This window comes from Alosa alosa, chromosome 23, assembly GCF_017589495.1.
Source record: "Alosa alosa isolate M-15738 ecotype Scorff River chromosome 23, AALO_Geno_1.1, whole genome shotgun sequence".
In the NCBI taxonomy this organism is placed as follows: Eukaryota; Metazoa; Chordata; class Actinopteri; order Clupeiformes; family Clupeidae; genus Alosa; species Alosa alosa.
In genome coordinates, this window is record NC_063211.1 from 17310507 (window position 1) to 17337765 (window position 27259).

General features: G+C 45.3%; 1 protein-coding gene across 1 annotated transcript in view; it reads right to left on the minus strand.

The window, feature by feature from the left end:
• Window positions 1–26829, minus strand: part of acvr2ab (activin A receptor type 2Ab) — a 63024-nt gene extending 36195 nt beyond the window's left edge. Inside the window, 1 exon segment of the mRNA XM_048234272.1 lies at window positions 25403–26829. Within this exon segment, the coding sequence (XP_048090229.1) occupies window positions 25403–25457 (55 nt within the window). The 5' untranslated portion in view covers window positions 25458–26829.
• Window positions 26830–27259: the final 430 nt, after the last annotated feature.

The window sequence follows — 27259 nt, forward strand, 5'->3', positions numbered from 1 at the left end:
TGGTGGAACTACATTCTCTCTCCCTCCCTCTGTGTGTGTGTGTGTTTGTGTCAATATCCAACTGATTATAGAGAGATATAAACAAGACTCATATGAAGTCCACAAAAGCTGAGCAATTGAACACACACACACCCCATATTGCAACATGTACAGTACACACACACACACACACACACACACAAACATAGCACACACACACCATAAAGCCATAGTTCCAGAAAGTTAAACAAGCACCTCAGAAAGTCCACACTATTGATTCCAGCCCCTGCAGCCTTGGCTCTGGCTTGCTGACCTGCTTTTCTGTGCTCCTCTCTCACAGAATTTAGCAAAAGAGCACTCAGGCCTTGGCTGATATTGACTGGCATTTACCTGGGCAGAGTGTTCGTGTGTTTGTGTGTGTGTGTGTGTGTGTGTGTGTGTGTGTGTGTGTGTGTGTTTGTGTTTGTGTTTGTGTGTGTGTGTTAGTGTGTGTGGTATATGTGTGTTTTTTTTCTGCGTGTGTGTGTTTGTTGTCAGACTGTGTTCCTCCTCTGAATGAGGAGATGGAGGAAGACGCAGTCCTCCGAGCACCACACACTCCATGCTTGCACCTTGACCCACTCTGACCTTGAGCTTTTCAAAACTGGACCACTCTCTTTTACTCCCTTCTCTCCGCAGAGGTAGTTGGGTCCAAACTGCCAATACTGCCCTTCTGAGATCATTTGGCTTTGGTATTCAATCCCTTTCTCCAGTCCTGGCATATGATAGAAATCATGATAGGCTGCTGGTTTCTCGTGATAGGCTACTTCTTTCTCTGGTGCAGACTGAGAGCACACTGTAATGTTGAGACAGACCAATCACCAATGACCGATGACCAGGCATTGACCAATGGTCAATCACCAATGACCAGACAATGACCAATGACCAGACAATAACCAATGACCAATGATCAGACAATGACCAATGACCAGACAATGACCAATGAACAGACATTGAGCAATGATATGAACTCCCAGCTCTACACTGGATTCTCACTGCTGAAAAGGTTTAGGGCCCTATCATGACATTAGAGCATTCTGACCTTCTGAGTTCTGTGTTAGCCGGCAGAGCAGTGCATTTACTAGTTTCCTACTTCACAGATCTGTGTGCGTTTCCATTCTGCATGGCGGGCGAGGCTGAGACCTTAAAAACGTCAGGTCCGACAGAAACCTTAGACGCCACTGTGCGCTGCGTGCCAGCTGAAAAATGCTAAGTATGTTTGGTTGGCCGTGATGAGGGCACTGGCTGTTTTCACCTTCTCGCGCAGGACCCGCGAGGTCAAACAGACCCACCAGAACATTCCTGCCCGGTTGGTGTGAAATTGCTGAAGGATCTTGGTGGTAAATATTACCTAAGTTCTGCCCCTCCCACCCCCTTAACATTCTAGCCTGAGCACACAAAGCGTATTCCACTAATTTTGCCAAAAAATCTTTACACTGAATAGGATGTCAAGGAAAGAGTCCAGGATAAAAAAACGAATAAAAATCTGCACTTGTTGAAATAATGTGATGTTCTGATTCTGACAAATGTTCTACTACAAAGAAGCACTATATATATATATATATAGTATAGTGTATATATATGTGTGTGTGTGTGTGTGTGTGTGTGTGTGTGTGTGTGTGCATATATATATATCAATCAATCAATCAATCAATTAATTAATTAAGTAATTAATCGTTTATGTATATGTATATCTATTATGTATAGTTCCTCTTGTGCAATGTAGCAATATAAGTTGCTTTCAAATAGGGTATCACTACAAATATCACTTCAAAACATACATATAGGATACCACTACAAAACATACATATAGGATATCACTATAAAAAGATATCACTGCAAAACATATTAACATATAGGCTGTTTAGTTTGAGTGTAAAGATGATCATATGGTCAGATGATCGTTATCTCCGCCAACGACCTCCGGACTCAGCTGTATCACCACTCACACACACACACACACATACACACACACACACACCAAATCCCTCCCTAATGTGACCTTCATGTTCTGGGAACCGTGGAATAAAAAATATATCGGCCAATGCCAACAAACAGCCTCAGCCTGTCCTACCTTCCCAACTGGCAAGATGTCAGCCGAGAGTACATCAGACTTTGCCAGCGAAAGAGACATCAAGCTGAGGAAAATGAGGCAGCGAGAAAGACTTCACTTCACCTGTTAGAGAAATAGTACCACTTAATAGAGGCTTTTAGAAATAGCCTGTGCACCCTGAAAAAAGGAGAGTATTTGGGATGTTTTTCTTTTTTCTTTCATTGGTGCACGGCCAAAAATAGAACCGCCTCCGACAGTTTCCACTCAGCGGGGGAGAAAAGATAAAGGCTGAAAATTATAGGGATGATCAACCACTTGTTGGCCACCATCAGCACTCATAACAGTGGTGGGATAAAACACTCCTTTCCCGACAAGGACACAATAAATGAAAGGGAAAGCGTTATAGAAATGGCCGATTTAAATCCTGTGGTTTTAAACAAACAAAAAAAGAAACGGCAGCCCATTGGAATGCTTTTAATCCATCAATGCCACATACACAAAGAAAAGGAAGAAAAGGAATAGAAGATTTAAAGAAAAACAAAACGTAAATTGTAACATAGACAACAAAATCGTGGCTCTGGGTCATGGTAATGTTTTCATGGCTGGTGGCTCAATAAGGTTGTTTCTTTTGTGTGTGTGGTTAGCCAAAGCAACACTGGGAGCTGAGGTATTTAAGCGAACAAAAACAAACCTAGTAACCACCACTCTTAAAACGCCACACACAAACAACAAAAAGGAAAACCTCACAATGACGAACCCGACCAACCTGCCTATCTATTTCTGGTGTCCCAACTACACAGAGCTAAGCACCGCTTAGGCGATGTTAGATAACACTCGTCTGTGCAATCTGTTGTCATCTGCAACAGCAAAAAATAGATAACTAAATAAAATGATAGAAACTTAAGGGATTCTTAAAGAAAAGAAAAACATGGTTTAACTGGGGGAAAACAGTTTAATAGAATTACAATCGCAGCATGGTGGCGGCTCGAACCGGAGTGGAATTCAGACTAAATTAAAATATGAACTAATTTCATTATTAGGAGAGCATGATGCATTTGCAGACTCATTTAAATAATTGAGATTTAATCAAGAGTCGATTCTTACAGCATGACTCAGACAATTGTGCTCTGCCCAGCAAAAGACTGCGAGACACAGAGAGAGAGAGAGAGAGAGAGAGAGAAAGAGAGGCCGAAAAAGGGATAAATACTCCACCATGGCATTCCGTAACACTTAGTAAATCTGGGCTATCGGCTCATCAGAGAGAGGGGGTGGGGGTGGGAGAAGGAGGAGGCACAATGGGTTTTTAGGAAGGTAAACTGAGTATTAGCCAGCAAACGACCCCCTCCCTGCATGAGTCGGAGTGGAGACACAGGGTCGGGGGCGATTACACCAGTCTCCAGTCAGTCTGGCCATGGGCTCCTGCTCCTAGTGGACCATACCATCAGTCACGGGCCGCAGTAAGTCACTGATCACACTATGGCATAACACTGAAGTGCTTAGGTTTACAGGACACGCACAGTGCACACACAATCTCTCTCCCTCTCACATACACACACAAAAACTGTTGGTATACACCAATAGATAGACAGACAGACAGATACACACACACACACACACACACACACTACACATTCACACAGACACACACACAGACACACACACACACACACACACACACACACATACAGACATAAGTAGTCTATATAGAGAGACACACTCACACGCGTTTATCTTTGGAAGCATCAGCCCTGAGCTAAGCTTCCTGCCTGGTAGCTGCCGGAGGGGATGACATGTTTATTATGGTTTTAGCTAATGAAGTGTTCTGGTCGGCCCTAGGCGGGTGAGTGCGGCTACGCAAAGCACACTTTACAAGAGTGGCGTATACAGTCACAACCCCACCTGTCAGCCACTGCTAGGACATTTACATCTAATCATTTACAGTCACAACCCCGCCTCCCCCACCACCACAACTACCACCACCCGAACACCAACCACTGCATTTTCATCTATTTGTTTACTATCTTACACTTTTATCCAAAGAAATGTACAGTGCAGACATCCATAACCGTCAAAGAGTGTACTCTTGTACTCTACCTTGGTGGTGGACCCAGTCGACCTACAGGAGCAGCCTCAGATGCAGTTTTGTCTAATAATATGTCTATTATTTTTATTATTATTATTATTGATATTAATGGGGGTTTTAATGGGCTAATTAATGATACTAGGGGTGGAGCTTAACACTGTGTGTATGTGTGTGTTTGTGTATGTGTGTGTGTGTCTGGTATCTGTGCGCGTGTCTGTGTGTGTGTGCTTGGAGACACAAGTTGCCATTATCTGGATTAGGAGGGAATCTGTAGGAATTTGTTTCTGCACTGCCTGAGGGGGAGTCGTGCTCTACCACACGAGCATGATGAGGGAAACACACAATCTGCTTCAGAGCTCAGGGTTAAGTTGCACGGCACACACACACACACACACACACACACACACACACACACACACACACACACACACACACACACACACACACACACAAAGGGATTCTTTAAAAGAGCATGACAGTACTTTTGGATAAAGTTACATTCAGCATTTTCTTGGCATCTGGAAAACCTTCAACACTACTCTTCTGTATAATACCTGTAAAATTAGTGTAATATTTCTTCACTTTGCCAGCGCAAATAACGTGTTCAGTATATGACATTCTTGGCTACTTACGCCTCTTATGCCCACCAAAGGCCAACTAAAGCAACAAGTAGTCAAGTGTTTTACTAATTACTGCATGCAAAATGCAGCGCCGAGAGGAGAAATGGCTCACGTTGATTTCTCCGAGAGGAGAAATGGCTCACGTTGATTAAACATAACAAACTAGGCCTAGCAGCCAGGGTTGTGAACAATTCGAATTGCAATTCTGCTTCCTGTTTGCTACCTCAAATGAAATGCAAGTGAAATTCAAGAATTGAATTGGAATTTAAGAGCCAGTTTCAATTCAATTCTAGAATTTTGCACAAGCCTGCTAGCAGCCAGAGAGGCCTCCTGCTTTGAGTTCATTCTCTCACATGGAACACTACCATACAATATACTGCAAACATCTGTCCTGAAGCCTCAACCGATAAAACCTCATGCAAAACTATTGGCCTTGTGGTTCCCCAACATATGGGCAGTTGATTTGTGGCAGTCGCTCTCGCAACGAAACTGTGGCAGAGCACTCCATCAAGCCCTGCAGCTGCTCCTAGATAGACTAACCACATAGAAGTGTGCAGCTCTCTCTGGGTGCTGCTGGCTTTGTCTACAGCCACACACACACACACTCCCCAGCCAACAGACAAACCGCTGTGTTTCATGTGGGCTATTTAGGTTTAGCAGACCTTTCTACCACCATGGGTTAGACCACAGCCCACAATCAAAAGCTGCGAACAACAGAGCTCTGACAGAGCAATGACAGAAAAGAGCTACACTCTGGCTGCTGTGCTTCAGACGTAGGCTTTTCTGCTCCGGGCGTGGGAGGGCATCCGACGCGAAGGACCAGTGCAAAAAGGGGGAAAACGGGACGCTGAGCTTCGCCTCCGTCTGATTAGTTAGTCTGGGTCTCAGGGAGAGAGGCAGCGAGGGCTGGGGGAGCCAGCGGGGATCTGGCCCCGGCCGGCAAACCTCCATTGTGCTTTTAATTTGGCTAGTTACGCACTGCGTGCTGTTGAGGCTACAGGAGCCAACAGTCGGGGTGGCGGTGAGCCGTGTGTGTGTGTACGTGTATGTGTGTGTGTTGACTGTGTATGTGTGTGTGTGTGTGTTGCGTGTGTGTGTGTTGACTGTGTATATGTGTGTGTGTGTGTTGCGTGTGTGTGTGTTGACTGTGGATATGTGTGGTGTGAGGAGTTTGTGTGTATGTATGTGTGTGTGTGTGTGCGTATGTGGTGTGTGGTGCATAAAGGGGTCCAGTGGAGATTAAGTGAAGGGGAAGTCGTTTTGAAAAATTGCCAGTTGTGACTCATTTGGCTGTTCTGAGAGCTTAGCAGAGCACTGGCTCCTTTCACAGGGGACGGATTCAATAGGATTCACACACACACACATACACACACACACACACACACACACACATACACACACAACACAATCTGCAGCTCGGTCGGAATACACAGCTGCTTAAGGTTCTTCTCATTCCTCAATTTTCCTTGTCTTCTCCTTATTTTCTGCAGCTTTTCCTCCTCATCCTCCTCAATCCTCCTCATCCTCCTCCTCTTCCTCTTCCTCCTCCTCCCCTCCTCCCCTTGGGTGCCGCTGGCCTCATCTCGGCTCTTTCCCCTGGCAGCAGAGAGGAATCCATAACTCAGCCGAGAGACAGGCCAAAGTTACGGGCACTCGTAACTCTCCTTTGCTTCTTTCTTTCTTTTCCTCACCCCCTCCCTCCCTTCATCATTTGTTCATTCTCGGAGGACGTCCACGCGCCTCTGCGAGACGGAATGTCTGGTGGGAGCATTCAGACATGACAGGTGCGGCAGTTTCAAAGTCGGCTGTTGAATATTTCATTGCCCGACACCTCCATGAATAAAGTGGGTGCCATTTCTTTCTCCTCCTCCTAGTCGGAATGGTGTATAGCTCCTACAACCTTTGCAGTTAATCATCTTACAATCTATCTACACCCCCCCCCCTCTTTCCCCAACCAACCGAACCCATTGCGCAGTGAAGTTGTGTTAGCACTATCATCAGTGGGATAATAGTTACATGGTGCAGGTGTTTTTTTGGGGAACTGGAAAGATTTGCATGTAACGGATGGCCATGACCATGCCAGGCAGATGATTGTTTTTATCATTCATCTATGTTTAATCTATCAGGCTTTAGTCCACAGCCTGCACTTACTTCAGGAGGAATAGTTGCCTGAGCCTTTGGGCTCTCCCATCACAAACAAGAAGAGGTCACGGCCACCTGCAATGGAGGCGAGGGCCAAACAGGGATAAATGTTTCCATTTCTCATCCCACCTCCATCTTCCGCGAGTGTGTGTCTGTGTGTGTGTGTGTGTGTGTGTGTGTGTGTGTGTGTGTGTGTGTGTGTGTGTGTGTGTGTGTGTGTGTGTGTGTGTGTGTGTCTGTGTGTGTGTGTGTGTGTGTGTGTGTGTGTGTATGTCTGTGTGTGTGTGTGTGTGTGTGTGTGTGTGTGTGTGTTTGTCTACTTAGCAGAAGCAAAGTATAAAGTTCTCCATTTGTGTCATCCAAAGAAACCGTGAAACCTTGGCTAGCTTCATTAGAAGTCAGACGTTATTGCATGACACGTTTCACAAACACAGTAAGTGACGCATGCACATGCAAACAGAACCCATTTTTCTGGAACATTTTGTGAAAAAAAAACAAGCATGGCTCCTCTGCATTGCCGCTAATTGTTAGTACTGAGATGCTTGACACTGACTTGTGTTTTTCTTGCTGCTCCAATTACCTCTTGTTATGACAGGTGTTTTTCTAAGCAGTTAAAATAAAGCGCTAAATGTTCGACTGATGAGATGGCTGAAAGGTGACGACAAGGATCCAGTTACAGTCAATCTCCTCTTTTAAAACAACTCAACAACTCGACTCTAAGAAGCCTGCAGGGTAATGTAAACAGGACATATCTTAGTCGGTCACGACGCCATATTTGCTGACAGCCTCCTATTGCCATCTTACAGACTTCACTTCAGTGAACTCTGAACTGCTTCCCCTTCGCTAAGGACCTGCTATATCATCAGGCTTTTTGCCAGCAAAGTGATGTGCAGTGCAATTCATTCCTCCTCTTCTACTTCTGCCCTGTACTTAGGTTCAGAGGAAAGGTAATTGAGCACGGAGGGAGGTCAGGGCACAATTTTGGGGCATTACTTATAAAAATAAACGACAGCTGTCAATCCGCTCAAGACATCCTAATTAGCCTCCGATGCTGCTACGGCAGCTTTTGCCTCTGGGTCCAGACAGAGCCTGTGAGCGCGCCGTGCGCTGGGCGACCGTCACTAACTGAGCGCCCGCTCAGGTTACTTAACACAGCAGGGGATCGTGGGCACCGGAGAGGTGGACGGAGGAGCTGGAGTCTTGTGCCACGTCGGTGCAGCCGCCAGCCGCACGCAATCCTATTTTATACAGTCTATGATGCAAACGTATGTAAACACTCAGGAACGTGTTGTATGCTGTATGCCTCAGTATATCTGACTGTACCAGGATTTTAAACTGTGGCCATGTATGTTTAAGCACATCTAATTAATTGATTTGTTAATTAATTGATTCATTAATTACTTAATGCAGCAGGGAACCCTGGGATAGGACAGGGGAGTTGGAGGCAGTTAGCAGGAAGCCTGTGCCATGGAAACTTATACACTCAGGAAAGTAGGCCTATATACTTCATGCCTCAGTATGTCAGTAATTCAAGTTGTGGTAATATAGGTCTAAGTACATACATAGATATAATTAACTTCAGCTTGTGTTGTAGATCTAGGTTCATATTGGCTGGATATAATTAAAGGTACAGTCAGCGATCGTACACGATTTCAAGCCCATACATTTTTTTGCCACATTCAGCAATCATCTCCTCACGACCGATCCACTGTAAAAAAGCCCGGTCTCTGTAGGCAGCTAAGGGGCCGAAAACTGGAAACAAACAAAGTGGGGGCAGCTTGTCCCCAAAAACAAAAAATGAAACCCTGCCTGGAGTTTCTCTGGGAATACTGAAGGTAGACATGAGCTACCTCTCTGGCGTGTTTCACTTGGTCCTTGGTTAAAATATATTCTACGTTGTTTTGGACAAACACGTCTTCTGATAAATTTAGATATAAACATAAACACAAACAAATGCGACTTCCTGCGCAATCGCTGGACTGCGCCTTTCATTTCAATATTTTCCTTGAAGAGATCAAATCTCTTCAAGATACATCTTTGTGAAGCAAGGGATGATGGGGAGATAGTTTGTGGGCCAAGGTGCAAATATGCTCTGGAGTGTGTGTGTGTGATTAAAGGATGTGATGCTAGGTGTGAATGCTTTGCAGAGGAAGAGAAAGAGAGGGAGAGAGAGAGAGAGAGAGAGAGAGAGAGAGAGAGAGAGAGAGAGAGAGGAGAAATGGAGAGATAATATAGAAGAGGAAGAAGTATGTGATAGCAACCTGTGAAGAACAAGTAACTGATCTGGTGTGAGAAGGTGACTCATACTGACAAAGAAAGTTGACGCAAGAGAGTGAGAAGAGAAATGAAAGAGAGAGAGAGAGAGAGAGAGAAAGAGAGACAAATACTGAGGCTACTTTTCCAATAGTATTTGAGCAAGTTGCACAGCTCGCAACACCTTCTGACTTTTGCAGTACCTCCTGTAAAACTATTTTACATAGTCTTTGTAATCCATCACAACATTACGATGAACAACATTTTCCCCTAAAACTAAAAGGAAAAGAACAGCACACTGCTACTTGAGTAACTTTATAATGGGAATATGGTATGAAATTAAGATTAAGGGATTATGGTCAGAAATTAAGATTAGGGTTAGAATAATGATACAAAATCACTCATACGCAGGGCCTATGTTGGACATTATGAATGGAAAACAAAGTTATTATACACTTGTGAAGATGATGAGATACAGACAGGGGGGGGGGGGGGCTCTGGTGGAGTTGCCTGAGAAAGAATGCAGATGGAGAGAAAGAGAGAGAGTGAGAGAGAGAGAGAGAATGAGAGCGAGGTTGGTGTGGCTGCTAGGGAAAGCTGGGCACTCAATGTTACATCGATACTGAGGGCAGCGAGTCAAGAACACATAAGTGCTGTTAAGCTTCCAGGAGCCCGTTCTCAAAACAGAGCCCAAGCTGTGACGCACCACTGGCCCTGGAACGCTCCCCAGTCCGCTCTCAATCCCACACACACACACACACACACACACACACACACACACACATTATTCACTCGCTCTCTTGCTCTCAATCATACACACACACACACACACACACACACACACACACACACACACACACACACACACACTCAACACTTTCAGAGACACAAACAAAACCACTTGAGCGCACACCAATACAAAAAACAATGCTTCTTATTAAGCTGATATGTGCATTAGCTGTCCTTTCTGAGCAGTCCAGCAGAGAGGCAGAAGACAAACGCAGTTCATGAGTTATTATGGGATGGCGGTTGGCGATTGGCTCCCCATCCAGTCCAGGCAGCCCTGATCATGCAGCGAGCATCAAATAAAGCATCAAAGCAGATCAACAGGAGCTCTAATCAGGGATTGTGCACTCTGGCCTCCCAGGTGGAGACGATTGTGCAACTCAATGCGGCACGCTCACGGACCGGTGACACTCTTGGTGCAGAGTTGGTGCCCAGCTCCACTTGCACTTGGCACGGCCGCCGGTGCGTGTCACAGGACAGAGGAATTGGCATACTCCGTCTCTTGGCACCAATGCCATTTGCAGACCTCTCTATTTTTACTTCTAAAAGGCTACAAACCTCTTGCAAGGACATAAAGCAAAAGATATTGGAGGGGATATAAAAACTACACCTGACCTGACAAGCCCTTTCAGATTCACTAGTGAGGGAGGAGTTGAGTTGAGGTGAGGTGAGTTGCTTTAACATGCAGCCCACCCAGCGTTTATAGAGTCCCAGTGTCTTTGCTTATGATGCTCTTGGCAGGCCAGAGAGCTCCTGCACAAACTGCTTTTTATTTTCTGTCAGGTACAGAAGTTTCTGGAAAATTACTTTTGCGTTCATCAGATAGCAGAGGGCCTGGCCCCGAGCAATGTTGGAGGCAAACAAGCAGAACGCATAAAGCCCCCGTTTCTGGCTCTCCGTCTGTCCGTTTCTTTCTCTCTCTCTCTTTCTCTCTCTCTCTGTCTCTCCATCTCTCACTCTACTAATCACTGTATTCCTCTCTCTCCTCTCCCACGTCTCTTCCTATCCTGTCTCTCTTTTTCTCTCACTTTTTTTCTCTCATTTCTTTCTCTTTATTCTTACTCTATCTCTCTCTCCCTCCCTTTCTCTCTCTCTCTCTCTCTCTCTCTCTCTTTGTCTCCACTCCAATCCTAAAGCGGGAGCTAACAACAAACCCTCCAACGAGGCCGCGGCCACATCAGCAGCGGAGGCCCGGATCTCATCCTGTTAATCCACACTGGAATGTCCCACAGCCCGGCCCGACTCCAGGCCAATTAAACCGGCCGCGTCCAGCTGCTCTGGACACAGAGGGGCCCACAGAGTCGAGGGCCAAGAACTGGGATGGCCTGGGCTGGGGTGAACATGGTGTGGGTCCGAGAGCTGAGATAAATTTGTACAGTTACACTAAATAGATTTCCAACAGTTATGAAAACAATGAAAGATTACGATTATGTTTCTGTATTGTATTTTGCAATGCTGCTCTCGTTTTGTCTTAAAGGAGAATTCCGGTGTGATATTGACCTAAAGTGTATTGAAACATGATACCGAGTGTGAACGTATGACTCAAAATCTGGCGCTAGTTAGCCGATGCTACCAACAGCTTTTTCAATAGTGGTGCTTCGGCATCGGGCTAGCCATGCAAATAAATCACTGTTTTACACCCATTTACGAGGCTCAAATGTATCTCCACACTTCATTGGTAGACTTCCGAGGGCCCTGACATTTAAAACGAGACATTGAGAACTTTGAAAAAGCACTGGTAGTTTACTTACAAGACAATTTATACAGACAGTACCTTGACGAAGTTTAGCGTTTGCAGCCATCTTGAATTTAGTCACGATAAGTCGAGCAACGAGTAAGAATGAACAGGTATGATAAGGGATCAGATTCCAAAAATAATTCAGTGGAAATGCATGGATTCCAGTTGCTGCTACTGGAAGAAACTGGAATCCATGCATTTCCACTGAATTATTTTTGAGTGTAAAACAGTGATTTATTTGCATGGCTAGCCCGATGCCGAAGCACCACTATTGAAAAAGCTGTTGGTAGCATCGGCTAACTAGCGCCAGATTTTGGAGTGCAGGGGACAAGCCGAGATGGGCTATGAGACATACGTTCACACTCGGTATCATGTTTCAATACACTTTAGGTCAATATCACACCGGAATTCTCCTTTAAAGGACAACTTTGGTCAAAGAACAACCTAGAATGTAGTCTGGGTTAAGTTAGAAATGCTATGGTTACTCTCTTAATGTGATGAACTTTTTGAGCAATGTTACTGGACAGCCACGTAACCAGTTCAATTTATTCTGATTGGATGATCATGATGATTTGCTTGCTGATGAATAAAGTTCTCCAGAAAATAAATTGTTGTTCAATATCAATGGGAACGTGCCAGAACCACAGTAATGAGGAAAACTGCCCAGCAACATTGCTCAATAAGATGCCCCATGTCTCATCAGCTTTAGAGGTTAAGAAGAGCAGTGCAAACTCAGAAAACACAGAAAAGGAGAGAGATTGTAACCTGTTTTGAAAAGTGAAGTCCATTTCACTGATGGAAATGGTGCTAGTGATGGTATGGTACCAGTGGTGGGGGGGAGGGTTGGTGACTATGGTGAATCCCAATACTACCTCTTCTCCCTACCACTTCAGCCTACCCCTCCATTTTGTGCATACCCATGTTAATGGTATGGTGTCCCGTTTCTTATGGAGTTTGTTATAACACATCATAAAAATCCCTATTAATGATGTCAATAGAACTTAGTGTAAATTATGATTTGCGAATGCGTGCAGTGACGTTAGGCTAAGATTGAATGCCTTCTCCACGCTTATCTGTATCAGTGTAGGGGTGTAATTTCAGTTCGTAGGCACTGAAATAGCGACCGTGTGAAATGTTGAAAAAAAGAGATACTTTTGCTTTGCAACTCGAGATTGCACTAGCCTGTGCATTCGTTATTGTGCGATACAAAGGCTAATTGAATTGAGAACTTGAGTTTGATGGGGAGCAGTGTGTGTTGCTCTTAACAGTACACTATATGACGACCAGCAATAAAGTGTTTTCTTCAGTTTACTAAAGAAAACATACGCTACTGTCAATAGATTAATCTGTCTTTGATCTAATCGACAAATTAAGATGTAAGACAATAAGCGTTTCCTAGGTCTTCCTAGGTGAAGATTTTAACCTCAAAACCCATTTTGACTCCCTCCTGAAGGGCCACTGCTCATTGGATCTGCACAAATGTAGTGGTAGGGCAAAGTGTAGAGAAATGGGACTAATTTGCCGTAGTGTGTACTCTGAACGATCAGGCTGCCCAGAAGCAGAAAGAGCAATGCCAGCCTTTCGTGGGGCAGCTAAGGACGGCAGGAATGAAAAAACAACATTCGGAGGGAGTGAGTGGCAGAGCTGTAGTACAAAAGAACTGCAAAAGAGCCGAAAAACACACTGAGTGCCAACCTTACTAGTCAGTGCTTGACGGGGCCACTGGATTAACACACACACACACACACATACACACACAACACAGACGCCAGACTTGACAGTCTCTAGCAAATCCTCTCCAAAGTGAAGAGAAACCTCGTAAAAAGGAAGCTTGGAGTGCTATTATGGCTGTTGTTAATCTTCACCACTACCACAGACCCAGTTCACTGCAGGGGTGAATGGCACAGGAACGTCTCACACACACACACACACACGTGTACGCACACTCACACTGACTCAGTCTCTAAAATGGGTCCTTCAAGTCCTCAATCATATTCCTGTACTTTTTCAGTCATATTCAGAACATTTCTCCTCAGGATCTATGTAACTCACTTGGATTGATCAATACACTCTTTCAGCCCATCAACAACCTTGCATGAACCCTCCTTGAATTTGATTGGTTGTAGAGCTCTAATGTCAGCATTTCTCCAGAAAGACTGAAGGACAACCCCTTTAACACCAGCTCTTAGGCAGCAGCAGCACTTAAGCAGCAGCTCCTTATGTAATTGGTTGTAGATTGGTTGCTCCTTATTTGATTGGTAGTTGACCTCTAATGTCATCAAGCTTTCCCCAGAAAGATTCAAGGACTGAACCTTTAACATCAGCTTTTCGGCAGCAGCTCTTGGGGCGACCCTGAGCAAGAAGAGGTGTCTCAGGTGGTATTCCACAGAGCCTACGCTAATGTAGGTCACTATAACAAGACCCCACTCCAACCAGACAGGAGCCAGCCGTGACATGGGCTTCGTGGTCTAGCGCCCCGCACACGCACACACACACACACACACACACACTGGTGAGGGAGAGAGTGGTACACGGCTGGCGCACTGAGAGCTGAACTCTTGACCCTGTGACCCACATATGTAACCTCATGGCGTCCATTAGAACACTGAGCACTTTAACTACCCAACATTAGTGAGGATGTGTATGTGTGTGTGTGTGTGTGTGTGTGTGTGTGTGTGTGTGTGTGTGTTTGTGTGTGTTGCATGGGGGGCTGGCTTTCTGTGAGGGATTTAAAAGCACTGCCAGTGCCACCTCGCTGCGCTCCACACATTCCATTCCCGCCTCAAACAACACGGCGATAGGCTTCATCCCAGACATGTCTCTCAACACTGCTGCGGGACCAGGGGTGAGGTACAGACATGGGGTGTTATAAAAATGACAAAAGTGGCAATGACGTCAGCCACAAAGTATGACCAAACCCTTACGAGAGGATAAGGGAAAAAAACAAGGAAGATGAAAAACAAGCCAAAAAAAAATTAAATGTGTGAGAGAAAAGTGAACCCTGGGAGCGTTAGGAAAACAAGAAGCTGATAAATAGGCAACATCAACTTTTAATCAAGGATCAAAGTATAAGAGAGAATGATAAAAGAGAGAGAGAGAGGCCAAGTCAGAGGGTAAAGTGGGAGAGAGATAAGTAAGAGAGACATAGAGAGGCACAAAAAGAAAGAGAGTGAGTGTGTGTGTGTGTGAGAGAGAGTGTGAGAGCCATGTAGCCAGCCTGTCTAGACAGCAGTCTGTTTTCAGGAAGCCCCTGAAGCATATAAAACAACATCTGCAGGATGCATTAATCACACTTAGACCCACTTGCTGTGGGGGCTTGTGGAGACTAAAGGGACTGAAATCTATTGAAGTCTATGGTGCGCGACAGTGAGATTTGCACTAATGCAAAGAGGAAGAAGATGGAGGAGGAAGAGGAGGAGCTGGAAGAGGCAGAGAAGAAGAAGCAGAAGAAGAAGAAGAAGATGAAGAAGAAAAGTAATGAGGGTGATTATCCAGAACGCACTGAAGTGCTGTTTTCGGAACTGTATTGGAATTTTCTTAGGGACATGCATTTCTGTGGCAATCTGCCACATATTCTTTGTTTTCTGCCCCTGGCCTCAGCTCCACTCCCTCTGGAATAAGCTCAACTGCTCCTTTTGGAACGGTTCACTGTTATTGTACCACAAAACAAAAACACAACTAAACAAAACTGGAACCAGGATTAAAATCAAAATAAAAAGATCAACTCACCAACAATAGGAGACTGTAACAATAAGTGAATGCCATACAGTAACATCCTGTGGTGCTATGTCAATTGTGGAGCAGCAAACAGGGCACCCAGAACTTTTATATATATATATATATATATTTCTTTTTGGGCTTTTTATGTCTTAGATCAGATAGGATAGTGGAGAATGACAGGGAGTGAGTGGGAGAGAGTCGGGGTGGGATCCGGAAAGGACCACGGGGCGGGAATCGAACCCGGCCGGCGTACGGTGCAGGTGCCCCAGCCAGAGAGCAAAACACAAACGACCTGACTTTGCGTTCAAGTCATTTTTCCTCTATCAGAGGTCGGAATGTCCGAATATCCGATGTGGCACCGACTGGCTTTGCTCCCACGGGCCAGTGTTTGGAGGGTGGCCGACACAGGCAGGTGACGGGAGGTGAGGGGGGACTGTGTCATTCGACCTGGCTCAGTGTGTGTGAGCAGAGAGAAGAGGAGGAACAAGCGCCCAGAAGCCTCCGAAGCCTCACAGCAGACCCAGTGAGACAAAAACAAGTAACTAGGCCAACCTGCCCCCCAAAAAGTTATTATAAGAACCCAGGAAAACTGCACTGACAGCAGAAAGATCAATATAACACTGAGAGACTACTCTAACAACAAGGCTGAGCATGCTACCTGCAAGCTCTGGCCAAGTCTACCGCACAGAAAAAGACCACCATGGTCATATACAGTCATGCACTAAACTACTGAAACTACCATATATTCATAGCAAAAACCTTGATAGATTAAACTAGAGTGCTGTATCACACACCATTATGCTCCTACAATTTCTAATTCACACCAAGACACACACAAAATCCTCGTTCAGGAGAGATGGTCTGGTGTGTCTCCTGACCACTGAACCAGTCAGTAGTCTGCAGGTAAGTGGCCGTTTACAGCTCTCATTTACAGCTGAACTCATAGACTGTATATAATCTTTGGCTGAACTGGACTGCTTGTGGTACACTACGCTTCATGTGCCCTGCATGGCTACTGGCATCAAGTCTGTAGCAGCATCGGGCATTCATTCAGGCATTCAGCGCCACGAATGGAGAGGCACTCCTATCCTCTTGAGTTTTGTCTGTAAGGCTGAAGAGGCCCATTAAACCAAGGCATTGTGTTTAAAAGCGTTTGGATTACCCCGAGTAATAACCTAATTCACATTTTATTGTGCTGTTTAGGGGGGAGGCCCTTCAGCTGAAGTGGAGGAGTGGGGAAAGAATTTGAGGGAGTGGGGAAGCATGTGTGTGTGTGTGTGAGTGGTGGTGGTGATTGGGGGGTACTGGAGTCGATAAAGCACATTGCTTAAAATCCAGGACACATGCAATGGGATCTCAGCTTTAGCGTTCTACAATATGCCCTTCCAGAGCAAATTAAAGGAGCTGATTTTTTTTCTATCCAAAAGCTATATTTTTTTCTCTCTTCACTCTCTAAAACGACTTTCTGGAATAACGAGCTGAGCAGCTGATGAGAGTCAAGCACCCTGTGAGAGATTGAAGGCTCTTCTTTTGAAACCAAGAACAGCTCCAAGTGTTTTTAGCAGGAACACTCCGTTCTGGAACGGAAGAATATTATCAGCATGGATGGATAGATGGATGAATAGATGGACTGATTGATCCTCGTCTCAATGGATTATGAGAGAGACTGGGCCACTGTCAACCACAGAGAACACTGCTGAAGGATCCACTATACTTTAGCACTTGTTGAGCTAAGCAGTTGTGATATCTGGTCAAAGCAAACTGGATTGGAATCTTCTGCCGTCTGTAGTGCATGACAAGATTCAGTGTAATGGCTCATCTTGGCACCTCTCTCCCAGTGCATAGGCATGTTAGTGCACGCACACGCTCACTCACTCTCTCTCTCTTACACACACACACATGGTCTCTCTCTCTCTCTCTCTCACATACACACACACACACACATTTCCACAGCATGTTACTGACATGTTAACAGCTCAGATGGTATCTGTTCGTTCTAGCTATACAATCACTACAAAAACACTGCATTCACCTTTTATTTATTTAGAGTCATCCAGTAGATGCGTCTGTGTCATTTGAGGTACAGGCAGGGTTGCATTGTTATTTTCATGTGTACTCACAATAACTTAGACTGATCATCATGACATTATTGTTGCGCCCTTCTCCAGCTGAGCAACAGAGACAATTCTGCCTTGTTCTGTCAAGAACCCCAAAGTTCTCCTACAAGAACCCAACAGTTTTATTGCAAATTCCTAAATCAGACCACTTACTTTTCAGTGTTGAAGACTCCTTTCTTAAGCCCTGAAGTACTTCTTTTATTATTTTATTGATGCTTATTTCCGGTCAATATTAGTAACTTATTACTTAGTAATTAGTAACAAAAAATGTGCATCACTGTAGAAAAATGTTTCATGGTCAGAAATGTGACACTGACCGCACAGTTGATAGTTGATACCAACCAGTCAGTTGATAGTTGTGAGGTATGGTGTCAGTCAATGTTACTGTGAGAATTTTTGGCTTCTGGCACATTCACGGCTCTTAGCCCTTATCCCCAGGGTCTCCACAGCACCGTCTCCCATGACCTCCTCTGCCCCATGATCCTTCCTGCTCCTCGCCCACTCTCCCTGGCACCGGCTGGGCACAGCTGCCACGCGGCGTCAGAGTGGCACCACTGGTGCCCGCTGCTCACACTGACCAACAGAGGCCCGCTGCAACCGTGAGAAACCCTGCTAACACACCAAGTGGAGAGAGCACTCCGCTCCTCTCTTTCTTTCTTCCTCCCTCGTTTCCCTCTCTCCTCTCTACCATCTCCTCTCCTCCACTCTCAGCTTGCCTGTGCTCGGAGAAAATCCCTGCTACTACAGCAGGCTGAGAGCACTCCTCCCTCTCCACCTTCCTCCCCTCTCTCTTTTCTCTTCTCCCTCGTTTCTCTCTCTCTCTCCTCTTAGCTCGCCACGCTTCCCGCTCTTTTCCCACAGAGCGTGAAAAGGCCATGGCATGGGTACGGCCCCTAGCTGCCTGTCCTGATAATAAAACCATTGTCTACTAAAAATCCCTCTCTATCTCTCAGTCATTCACTCCCTCTCTCTCTCTCACACATTCACCCAGTCCCTCTCTCTCACACACACACACACACACACACACACTCGCACATTATTCCCCTCTCATTTACTCTGTCTCAAACTCGGACTTTCCCATAAGGGAAAGCGTGGTCTCACAGCACACTGCCGCTGGACAGGCTGGAGCCAGGGCTAGGAGTAAGATAGATAGACAGAGGAAAAACAGATGGAGGGGGGGGTGAGAGAGAGAGAGAGAGAGAGAGAGGGAAGAAAAACAAAAGAAGTGCTCCACATCTGTCCTCTTCAATCACGTGCTCCCAGGAACTATGTTCTCAACAGGGTGCAACATTACAGGAACTGCTTGGGAATGTGTGTGTGTGTGTCTATGTATATGTCCATATTTGTAAGTGTGTGTGTGTCTGCCTCCCTGTGTGTGACTTCCTCTGTGTGAGTGTGTTTCGGTGTGTGTATACGTGCATATTTGAATGTGTGTGCCACTGTGTGAGTTAACATGTGTGTGCGCCTTCCTGTGTATGTGTGTGTATGTATGTGTGTGTGTGTGTGTGTGTGTGTGTGTGTGTGTGTGTGTGTATGTATGTATGTATGTATGTGTGTGTGTGTAAGTGTGTGAGTATGTCTTACTGTGTGTTTACCTCTCCACGTGTGTATGTGTGTGTGTGAGTGTGTGTCTGTCTCCCGGTGTGTGTGCCTCTGGCCTGTTTCTATGTGTGCATGTGTGAGTTTGTGTGAGTTCCTGGCCCCATGTGATGACATCACAGAAGAATGTTTGAGATTTGGCTCCTCTGGGCTCTTGGGAGACTCAGAAAGAGACTCCTAAAAGGACAGCTAGGCCTAATAGCCTTCATAATGGAGAAAGAGGGACTGAATAAGCAGACAAAAACAATCTAGTGTGGTGCATTCTTCGGCGTATTTATGGAAATTCCTGTGTGTGTGAGTGTGTGTGTGTGTGTGTGTGAGAGAGAGAGAGAGATACAAAGAAAGAGAGATAAATGATTGTGTACACGTTTCTGTGTGTGTGTGTGTGTGTCCTGGGGCTTTCAAACAGCTCCCATTGCTCTTCACTAAAGTTCCAGTTGCCGTTTCTATAGAATGCTTCATGGTAACTGACCACCATCAACACGTGCGCAGTATCCGAATCAGGTCATGCAACAGCATGGGCAGTCTCACAAAGCCATTCACACAGAATCACTTCTGGCACTTCAGAATAACTAATTGGTCTTCCCGCAGCTAAGCTGATAAGGCAGGGATGAGTTCACTAAAAATGACACCAGAGCTCCAGGGTTTCCAAAAAGGGACTCCCGGAATGTACGTACACACACACACATTCACATGGATGCACTCCTCTCCTACACCCTAACCTCGGACCAGTTGCATAGCCTGAATGACCAAAATCACAACAACCCCAAAACACAGCATCGATGCTGAGAGAAAAGAAGAGGAGCAGAGAGGAGAAAAGTGAAGAGGAGAGGAGCAGAGAGGAAAGGAGTGGAGAGGAGGAGTAGAGAGGAGCAGGGAGGAGAGGAGTAGAGGGAAGGGCTGTGGAGGGTTCATTTCCCTGGGCTAGGGCTTCACCGCAGGGGCTGGAAATTGAGCTGGATGGATTGGGGCTGGATTAAAGTGGTCTGTGGAGACGCTAACCTCGGCATGTGTCTGGCTAACCTCTTAGCTTGACTTAAAGAGGATCAAGGCAGCGCGTGCACCTTTGGCCCACTTCCCTTAGCCTTTGGGAAGAGGTGGAATGGGCCGTGTGAGGGCGGACGCAGAGGTGGGAGCACATTGTTACACTGAGGTGTCGCTTCCTCTGAGTCATCGTGGGAGGTGTGAACTATTTCTCTTGAGATGAGAAACGCCTTCTCCAGCCAAGTTCTCCAGGGTTTCCAAACGGTGGCCTTGGCCAGCAGGAGCTCTGTATGTGAAAAGAGCTCTGCTCTGTTCAGGCCGAGGCCCCTGCTTGTGTAACTGTTCATAGATTCTATTCTATTAGGTGGCATCGTAAACGCAGCTGCCATATTGCTGGGGGCAACACCTACTGTCTATTGCCAACACTTGCCGGCAATCAGAGACACCTGTCTGATTTCCAGTCAGAGTCAAATGCTCCTCCGTTGGCCTCCAGTGAGTGTTGCCCCCACCAAGATGGTGTCGCTATTTACGTACGTGCTGGAGCCCAATGCGGTATCTAGCTTTCTCATTTCTATGTAACTGCTGCTGTTGGACAATGGTGACAGGTGCCTGCGGCATGTTAGGATATGTCGTTATTCGGAGGTGTTTCGGCATTGTTGGTTGTTGTTTCTGCGGGCAGCCCAGTGTTGTTGCTGTGGAACACGTGTAACACTGCCCCTTGTGTCAATCAAATTGGCACTCTACAAGGCAGTGGATGTTGCCCAGTGCATGCTTTTTTTTGGAGAAAAAGATGATAATGGAGTGAGAAGATGATATACTTTACTCCTTTCAAAAGTTTATTGTCTAAGTACTCAATCTGCTGCCTGCTCCTCCTAGCATATCTGGTTGAAATCAAAGTACATCCAAATGCTGTCAGTGAGCTGAACCAGGTGTATTCAGCTCTACCAGAGGGACACTGACACATTCATTCACACACTCAGAGCAGGGGAAGATGATAATGAGGAATAGGACTGAGAGACGCTGCTCTAAGGCTTCCTCCTGGGGATGCGATTGGTTTTCTTCCCCTGGAGGACTCCTGTGGTGTTCTGGGGTGATGCAAGGAGGGCATTGTGTCTCCTAAAACACAGGGTGCACGGAGTGCTAAACGGTGCAAGAGTGAGCAGTCTCGTTAGCATAATTAAGACATGCTAAACTGGTAATTGGCTGGTGATGAGGGACCTTCCCCTCTCTGCTCCTGAGTGCCAATTCCACCTCATCAAAATGATTAACCTATTTCAGCCACAACAATACAGCTAATACACACATGCGTGCACAAACACTCTGGGTGCGTGAAAGACTGTTTGTGTGTGTGTGTGTGTGTGTGTGTGTGTGTGTGTATATAGTGTGTGTGTGTTTGTATGAGAGACAGACACATACCCACATACCCTCAACCACTCTCTCACGCACAGACACACACACACACACACACACACAAAATCACTACCCACACAAAATCACTACTGTTTCCAGTTGAGGAAATGATGTGATTACTGAGCAACAGAGTGTTTTCCCACGGAGCAGAGCAAACTGAGAATGGAAGCACACTATAGCCATAGTCTAGTCTGTGAAGACCGGGCACTAAGCCTGCGCTCTTCTACACTCAAAAGGGCCCGCTAACAACCCAGCAGGCTGCCGTGGCTGTGTACTGGTGGCTGGTGCTCTTCACTGTCTTATCCCTACCTGCCCCAAGCCCTCGCATATGTTTGCCAGCTGGCTACCGAACACAATGCAAGAGGGGGCAGTTGCAATCTGATTGGCCACGACGAGAGCTGGTCAGGACCACCTAGCGTGCAGTAAATGGGCCTGCTAATCTCATTTCGATATCAGACTCAGATTAAGTAACTGTAGGCCTACTTACTAAATAACGCTTTCAGCCATGTTAGCATCAGAAAGAATATCCATGTTGTGACGCTGCTCAGTAGTAAGAGAATGAAATGTAGCTTATCGAAGCCTGCAACTTCATGAGGTAGTATACAAAATGTACAAGTATTGTGGCTGGCGAGCACAACTTTTTCTAGCCTGTCTGACTCACAGAGCCTACAGGCAGTGTTGCCAGATTGGGTTGAGTGATCGTCATAGAGATCCATTCAACTAAAATTTTTATTTGCCCGCCTAAAGCTTATTTTCCCCCGCCCGACGAAGTCAAAAGAAGCCCAATTGGGCGGGCACCCGCCCAATCTGGCAACACTGCCTACAGAACTATGACTCAAGGCCAATGCGCATTCGAATGGCGATGCTGTATAATCTCAATCTCCCTTGCAGTAACCTGGACAAATAGCATGCCTGAGTAAGGGTAATTCTTCACTCTCCACTTGTGTTGGCCAGGCTCTACACACCTACATATATATATATATATATATATATATATATATATATATATATATATATATATATATATATATATATATATATAATCTTTTTTTTCTGCCTCCTCCTTGTAAAGCTAATTCCTGTACCTACAGCCATCTTTTTTCTTTCTTTCCAGAAAAGTGAGCGATTGACTGGCGCTATGGGGATTATCGAAGCAGCTTGCTTTCTAAAGTGAGGACTGCATTATTTCCAGATCTGTCTCGTCTCGTCTGCTTTGGGGCCAAGTCAGCAGAAAGGCACCATGCCACACCATGCAGACGCCCACCACTCAGCATGCTAACAACATATAGGCCTAGGCTTTCTGAATCCGTTTTACAGATCTGAGAGTCCAATCACAAGAAGTAAAGCTTATTGTCTAAAATCTCACTGTTTAAGATGGTGAGACAACTATGAGTAAAAATACATTCTTCTTTTTTCTAAAAAAAAAACAGTGTTGTTGTTATTAGACAACACACAATGTCTCACGTCACCAGCCTGAACCACAACGAGCAAAACAAAAATAAAGTCAGAGGCCTTACATAACAGCACAAACTCGTGCCATTTTACACGGTTCAGTAAGCCTCTTCCGCTCGAATGATGACTAGGCAGGAGAGTTGTCCTACCGACCACTCCTGAACACGGACCTTTGGACCGCAACAGCCTCACCACCTGCTGGGTGTGTGTATGCACCACCATTGGCCACTGGAGTAGAGCCACTAGTGCTAGGCCATTTGGAATAGTAAAAGATTGGGGTGAATGACGAAGGTTGGGGGGGGTTAGTGCTGGTCACTGCTTTGGCCAATGGTTCCACAACATGGAGCCCAATGCAGACTGTTAACAAAATTAAATTGGGCAAAGATGTACACATATTCTTGAGAAATGTATAGTTAACTAATTAATAATTACCAATGCTGTGTTATAATAATGCAAGTAGGGCCTAGTCATCATGTTTGTTGTAAACAAGAAGTGCAGTACATCCCAGTGTGAAAAATGATCACCTACAGTAATACAGGAAAACTTCAAAGGTCACATTTTGGATCACAAAGCTCTTCATCATCAGACACTGAGATTTGTTTTCCTGATGTATTTGTATTCTGCTCTGAGCACCTGGCAGGACTGGATGTGCAAACATTTTTCAATTCTCACTTCCCCCTGCAGCTTGACATTTATCATTGCAAACTATATCCTCCCTCTTAGTCCTCACCCCCCCCCCCCCAATCGTTGCAAGTACAGGAAGTTTTAGGAGCTAGTACCAACCCTACTGGCAGGTTGAGTTGTGAATGTGATATCACATGCCTTTATGAGGCACTGCCAGATAAGACACACACTAAATGATGACAAAAAAGGCAATAAAAACTGTGTAAGTATTAATATACAGTATCACTACGCATCCTTGCACCCCCCCCCACCACCTTTGATGCAACACTGCTAATCTTTGCCTGAACACCATCTGATAAGAGACAGTGTAAATAACCTTGCTCTGGGCGCACGCCCAACTCCAGAACTGTGTGTGTGTGTGTGTGTGTGAGTTTGTGACATGGCTTTAGCACGGAGAGACACATTTACTGCGTGTGCACTGGAAGCGGAGGCCCAGGCAGCTCCTGTGTGTCTTAAAACAACCAACCAGCCTGTCTCGGATCCAGTCTTGTTTATACCAGCGAATACTGAAGAGAGAATGATAAGCGCTTCTTCAAAAAGTGTGTGATATACACACATACAGTAACCAAAACAAATTCTCTTCCAATACAGCAGTTTCCTATTATCCCATCAATCGCCATGGGAGGAAAGAGATGAACAGAATGTAAAAGCCAAAAGAATGTCACAAACATTCTTTTCACAAACTGAGTCACAAACTGGACTTTACTGGAGTCCATTAAATGCTATGTGACATTCAATGTTAATCGCTTAGAATAGCATTCTGTAGTAGCTGAAATAGTTCCATTTGAGTAAGCTTGCCATTTAAGGGTGACAACACCAGACCCCATCACCCTCGCTCCGAGGACAAGCGCGCGGTACAATTGTTTATGCAACCATTATGAACATGGACCACTGTAACCGTGCAATAAAATGAGCCGCATACGTGTGGCCTGTTAAACTGTACCACCGCAGCTTTCCGAGGCTTAATTACGCATGGTCAACTCAACAGCTATTTAGTAACGAGGTCGGTTTGGAGCGTCACCAGCAGTGGCTACAGCTCAATGATGCAATATGCGAACATGTCAATACAGTGCCCACTGTGCATGCATACAATTTCCTCACTGAGATGCACTTTAAATACCAAATTCCTTTCAATCACATAATCGGATTCTCTAGTGCCCGCAGGGTAGCAAGCTAATAGTGGAATCCTCGCGTAAATTAATGTTAGGCTATCTCTCCGCTCTACTGGTGTCAGATAAGTGTTTTACATTAAAATATGTAAATTATTGTTACGTTCCACGTTCAAATAATTACAGAACTTCAATTGTGTAATCCAGAGCCATCGCCTGAACGACCTCAGAGAGTTCATTTACAGTGAGCTGCCCTCGGCACTGAGGATTACCTCGCGATGTTACTTAAGGCGGCCAACACTCAAAGAACATAATGGCTAGATTTTCCAAATTAAAGCGGAGAAACCACCCGTGGCACGCGAAGCTTGCTATTACATATTGGGTTAGCGGTGTGACCAGCTCATTTGGATAAACGCCAGACAATCCGCTTAGTCCAACAACCAATCTTCGATCGCCTCCATCATGGGCACTGTGAATATGAGCTTAATAGCTAGATGTGGGCGATGGTGATGGGGTGGGGGTATGCCTGGCTCAGCTGTAAGCAATTCATGCTCTATACTTGACAGCAAATAGCCTACAAAAGCCCGCTTCTCTGAAGCAAGATCGATGAGTTTATTTACATATTTCCACCCACCTGAGGAACAGGAGATGAGAAAAACGGCAAATGCCAATTTCGTAGCTGCTCCCATTTTTGCTCCCCGGTCGACCCCTCAGATAAAATCCTTACAGTCACGTCAGGTTGATCCTCCTGTCCTTGCTCTGAAGAAAAATATTTTCAGTCGGCGTCGCTGTACATAGATTAGTATTTCAAAAAAATGTTGAAATACCCAGCTCCTCTAGTGATCTGTTATTTAGACCAAGGCCAATATTGCCTAATAATGGCCATAAGGCGCGTGCCAAATTGTAGATGGTATCGAAACAGGCCCTCTCGACGATACAATGTTTACAGTACTGTATGGGACAACCATGTCACTGCGGACCGTGGCTATCGTGAAAAAGAAATACAGTGAAAAGTACAAGCTCTTGTCGGTATCCAAAGAGAGATTATCAGCAATGAAGGTATATGTTGGTATTGCATAGGCCTTTTCAATTACATATCCTTATACAACGATGCTACTGTCCGCTTTACTGCAGCCTTCTATTGCGCGTAGACGCACGCTAGCTACGAGCGAACCGACGACTGCATGTCCGTCCGTTTACCTGGGTCCAAACCATTGCTAGTGATGTGGGAATAAAACAGTAAGATCGCTCTGTATTTTGCTTCTGTCCTGCGTAACAAACTGTAGTCCAGTAGTCCAATTAATTTCAAAAGGTCAGATGAGCAGTTATTCCCAGTTGGAAAAATACGATGACTGAAGAACGTCAAACACGAGTCACTCAGTCCGAGGTTCCCACATGCATATTGAACTTCTTTATCTTGACAGGCAACTCCATAACTCGTTTCCCAATGAATGAGGATATGACAACGCATAGACCACAATGTGGTTAACTGGTTAACTAAATACTTATCTCAAATAATTCATTCGTTCCGCTTCAGTCCATTTCGTTAAAGCCTTTCACTTATAACTCTGCAAAATGTGCAACATTAAGTGGACCTGAAAGCAATGCGTACAGAACGGTCCGAGCAAATCAGAGGATAGCTGAATGATCCCCTATTATGAATTCCAGAGCGTTTCTCTCCTGACAGCTGAATTTGCCTTTCTGACAGGAGCACTGTCTGACTCGACGTAGTGATAGTTATAGCAGACTAACGGAAGGTAGTTAGCCAGGGAGCTAGCTGTCGTTACCCATCCAGCTTGGCAGGTCTCGGTCCGGTTATCACGTCCGAAACAGTCTTTTCCTAATTTGACGTTAATGTTACTCTAAGGCGGGATAGAAAGGACAGCGACAATGGCCTCAAAAAACAGTTGACGGCTAGTACAGATTCGTTTAGACGTTCAACATCACCTCGCTGCCAACTTGCTGCTGTCCTGTCGCGAGTCTCCTTGAACAGCAATGGCAACAACACTTGTTTCCAACAGTATCCTCCTCATTCAACGCATTGCCTGGATTCAAGATGGCGTCAAGCACGGATTGTTTTTGTTTTTTCCCCCTATTGCTCCTCCTCTCCGTCCCTCCCATTCACGTTGATAAAATTGAGTGACACTACATCACGTCAAATCGAAAGAGAGGGAAATCATACAGACGACTGCGAGTATTCCCAATCCCATGTCAGAAATCCTGCGCGTTTAATTTGGGTACCCACATGCGCACCTGGGTACCCAAAAGTGATTGACCGATTGTGTGCTGGTCATGCATTAGTAATGACAAAGGAGTATTTAATGTAATGAAGAAAAAGAAATGGATATAACTTCTATGTGTGCAGCAGGGAGTTATCCTTCGAGTGAAATACTACGCCTGTTATGTGGTAAAGCCTAGGTTAGTACCAGGTTGTAAGTCCAAAACATAAACCTATGTACATAATTATGTTATAACCTTCAGACGACTTCAG